The following is a 4,536-nucleotide window of genomic DNA, read 5'->3' on the forward strand; positions in this document are numbered from 1 at the left end:
TTAGATTTATTAAGAAAATTAGATATGGATTAGTATACTTCTACTAATTAATAAGATTTATTAAGAAAATTAGATATGGATTAGTATACTTCTACTAATTAACAAGTATTAGCACTAATTACCTTTTTCAATAAACTCGAGTTTTTCTCTCTATTGATTTTTGGGTAGATTCTCTCTATGCTAGAGAGATTTGGCTAGGTCTCCGAGTCTAATTCAATTTGTGAAGCCTAGGGGGTCTATTTCTAGGTTTTTGGCAACCAGGGCCTGCATTTAGCAGTTCCTTGCACTCCAAGGTAGTCCCTTAGTTCCCCTAGCACTTGCTTGTTGGTATTTTATACTCTGATATGTTAGTGATGGCCCTCCCCAGCACCTGCTTGCTTTTTTTAAAAAAAAAAATTAGTTTTCAAGCTTTTTTTTGTATGGTAAATATCTAGGAGGTTATAAAAAGTCTTTTTCTTCAATGATTACTAAAACCTTTCAATTATTTTATAAAATTAAAGTAGCTATGAATTCAACTTCTCTTCATAGCATAATTCTCTAGCACCGCGCATCCATAATCCTTCCTACCAACCATAAGCATACTTTTGATCACTTGAAGCACCGGTACCATAAGCAACTATCCAGTCATCTGCTAGAGAACCCTCCATAGTATAATCCACTTCAACAAAGCCTTGCAACTGATACAAAGATATCTATAAAGCAACCTTCAACACCACATGTATCTATAGCATAGCATAAAGTAACAATACCATGCAACTTGCCTCAATCTGCTGTATACCCAAGAAAACATGTTTGCCTTGCATACTTGCATCCAAATCCTCTATAATAGGCTCTGAAACCAACTCCTCATATCCAAGAGTATGACGTGCTCGAGCTTCAACCTGTTCTTGGAACAACTCATCACCTGCAAGATTGATGTCACCTTCCTCTCTGCATGGAGCCTCGCTTTCATAGACTGCACCTGTATTAGTTTCCATAGTCATTCGCCGGAGCTCTCTCTCCATGGCTACATACAAACTCCAAAACTTCACCGTGCATCTCTACGTGCTCTCGAAGGCAAGGTTTCCCCCACCCCCTGCATAGACAAATCAACTTGACATACCTCTGCTATTGTCTCTAGCTCCTGTAAGTCATCCTTAGAAACCTGCTCTTCAATCAAGTTGGATTCACAATCAAACCATACTTCTTCTAGCAAGGACTTACCACCACAAGACACAAGAGAAGGCTGCTCGACTGGCAAGTTCACACAAAGCATCTCCAAACTTGCACTATGCTTCTCTTTGACCTTCAGCTGGCTAATAGGAAACTCGTATACATTGTTCATCACTTCATCCACATGAAAAACATCATAAGTTTCATACCTTGAAGATATAGACTCTGTCTCCCACGTGCTATCTGTGTCTAAACTCCTACTGGAGATTTGAGAGATTTTGGACTCCTTCTTTGAACTTTCCAGTTCTTGCATCTTTGCTACCTTCCTCGTTGCTGGTTCTGGAACCAACACGTTTTCTTCAGGATCTTTTATCATCCCGTCCTCTTGAGCAAGCAAATTGGGTGGCACTCTAAATATGCCTCTGCACCTTTTGAGCCCTTACTGGTACTTGTTGTACCTCCTCTAACCTGGCATCAACTTCACATGCTTTGATCAAATGCATATCAATAACAGAAAGGGCTTTTACCTCGATGCTCATCAATCTGTTTGGGCCTAGGTCCATTGGCTACCGCGAGTATAGACTGCAACAATCCTGCCTCCATCATCTTCTTCATCTTTCAACTCTTTGCTCTAGCGACTCTGACAGCTTCGTCATAAGTCCTTGGATCTTCATAGTCCACTCTCTCACGAACATAGGGATGCAAGCAAGATAGAAACCTTTCTACCTTAAAATATCCCGCATTGGTTGCTTGGGTAGCAGCCGCAAAATCCCTCCAATAAGCTTCAAATCTATCAACAAAAGCATTGAAATTTGCACTTACGTCCTATTGCAAACCTTTGATATTTGCATCTGCTTTCGAAGCCGACACCACCTTTCGATACCTTTGTAAAAATTGCTCTCAAAATCCGACCCAATTCTGCTTGTGTGCATCTTCTAAACCATCGAACCAAGCTTTTGCTTTACCTCGCAGCACCAAAGGTAGAGTATGGAGCTTTGCTTCATCACTTGGCATCCGCAGTATTGTTAGCATAAATAGCTCAAAATCGGCAATCCAATCGTCTGCATCTTCATCTCCTTTGAAGACCGGACCAAATTCCTGCTTCATCTTGATTCACGAACAATCTGTTAGGAAGGTATCGGTGGGTCCTCAGTTGGGCACCACAAGATGGAAAGGGGGAAATGGAAAAACACCCAACACACTCAGTGAATGCCTCTCTATAGCCCAATTATTTCACAGCACCCCTATCCCCTAATAATCACACATAGACACCCACTTTGCAAACTGACTGTTGTCCACTCATAGACCTGAACATTTGGGCTACCCATACCCAACCACCCAGCATGCTAGCATAGAGGTCCTCCTTAACCCTTATAGTACCTTATACCATAGGTAATCTATCCACTATCAGTCAATATACACTAATGCTTCAAACGACCACTAGCATACCCACAATTCCTTATACAAGCTTGCTCTTTTGATATAACACTCACACAAGAAACATTTATCACTCGCACAACCCTTCACTTAAAGACATGATGAGAGGAAAAAAGGACACCAGTTTGAGAATAAAGTGGGTAACAAGCACGGCATTCTTCAGCAAGAAAGTGTACAATGATGGATTTTTATAAGTAAAAATGCCTTTCTTTAGCTTATGTCAGGCCTCTTGCTCGATCACTTGCTTTTGCTGCTTTGGCAATCTCTGTCACTTGTTGGCATCGATTGTCCTCGGCATCATATTCCTTCTTCTCATGTGGCCCTGCTCTTCACCTGGTGCCACCCTCTGAAGCTCCCAATCACTATTTGTCTTCCCTAAAGCACAACTCTCCTCTTCTGGCAGCCTCCAGCCTCCTCTGTAGCTCTCAATTCGCTCCCCTAACTGGCACTCCGTCATCTGCAACCCTTCAGGTCTGTCTGTACTAGTGACCTCCCATGCAACTCCCGATCGAGCTCCTCTGCTCGCCAAGGCCCAAACCCTGGGCTGCCCAATCCACCTCTCAAGTCCTGGCGGCCCCGACTTGCTCACGGCCAATCAAGCTGGAATGGGGCTGGAATATCTCCCAATTCATTTTCTCTCTGGTGCTCTGTTTGTACTACAACTGGTGGCCTCCTTCAACTTGAGGCCTTTGATCTTTCTTCTCTGTAAACAACACCACCTTGTGGCCTTTCCAAGCCGTCCTCTTGCAGTGCTCTTGACCTTAACCTCTGCATACACTGCTCTCCCACCTCTACCTACAGCGCTGTCATCTCCCCTCCATGCTACCGCCCCTGTAGTGCCACCCTCCTTTGCCTGCTACTACATATGGCACCCCGCCATGCTCACTTGCTCCCACCACCCAGCAGATGGCGGACTTCCCCTTGCGCCCTTGATCGAGCTTCCCTGCGCCTTTTGCAGTGCGGCCCTCTTTTTCCACACTCCCCCCTTCTCGGTGGTGGCTTCCTCTCTCTCCTTATGCAGCCCCCGCCACCAGATGGCGCCTTGCCCCTTGCATGCCTGGCAAATGGCAGCCCTTTCCAAGCTAGGCCTCCTTGGTTGCTATATGCTCCTGCCCGTTTTTTGCATGCCGACCAGATTACCAAAAACCCCTCTTTTTTTAAAAAAAATCCTCTCAAGTTGGGTCACCTTCCCACGAGAGAATGCTCGGCATGACTATCGCGAGCTCCACATGCCTTGCTATCCAAGATTCACTGTGCTAATGGTCTAGATTCCAACCCGATCACCAAATAAATTCCCCTAAATAGTGACTGCCACGGTCGACCATCATTTTGAGCTTGAAATGACGCCTGAATCGAAACAACCATGCAAATGCACTCGAATCCACAATGAATTCGAGTCCGCTGACCTTGATGTCTGATTTGGCGTACATGCGGTCAAGTTTCCCGGCTAGCAAAGCTCCAAAAAACAGGCTTTGATCTACAGAGGACCGTATTTGGCATGCATACCACGTCCATGCTTGTTGTACCTTGCATCAAGTAGCTGCTCAAGCATTGTACCATCCGCCTACTAACTTCCACACACGTGTTGATGGCTTCTCCTTGGGTTGACATAGTTTGGATGCATCAGCGTCAAATTTGACATACGAGGTCAAGCTGACTCCAAATGAGCCAAAATTCACGCACGTGTTGCTGGCTCTCCTTGGGTTGACATAGTTTGGGTGCACCAGCGTAAAATTCGACATACGAGGACAAGCTGACTCCAAATAAGCCAAAATTGGATGAGTTGCTTCACAACTATGTTGTGGACAAGTCCATAGCCTTAAAAGTAACTGACCAACTCAACAGGCAGTGTAGTCACAAAAATCAGTGATTTCAGAGTCGACAAAGCACAAAGTGATGCCGGCAAGACCAAACTTTACCAAATTCAATTTAGGACTTGTTTTAGGT

At 44.5% G+C, this 4,536-nt stretch overlaps 1 protein-coding gene across 1 annotated transcript; it reads right to left on the minus strand.

Annotated features, from left to right (window-relative positions):
• Positions 1–557: 557 nt before the first annotated feature.
• Positions 558–3,581, minus strand: LOC147459178 (uncharacterized). Its single transcript, XM_086509781.1, has 2 exons — positions 2,036–3,581; positions 558–1,942 (listed from the first exon to the last, which is right to left on the minus strand). Exon 2 carries the CDS (start codon positions 1,526–1,528, stop codon positions 1,028–1,030), a length of 501 nt encoding a protein of 166 aa, XP_086365907.1. The 5' UTR covers positions 1,529–1,942; positions 2,036–3,581; the 3' UTR covers positions 558–1,027.
• Between the last annotated feature and the right edge of the window lie 955 nt (positions 3,582–4,536).

Source organism: Adiantum capillus-veneris, chromosome 4 (genome assembly GCF_014529385.1).
Source record: "Adiantum capillus-veneris isolate H3 chromosome 4, ASM1452938v2, whole genome shotgun sequence".
NCBI lineage: Eukaryota > Viridiplantae > Streptophyta > Polypodiopsida > Polypodiales > Pteridaceae > Adiantum > Adiantum capillus-veneris.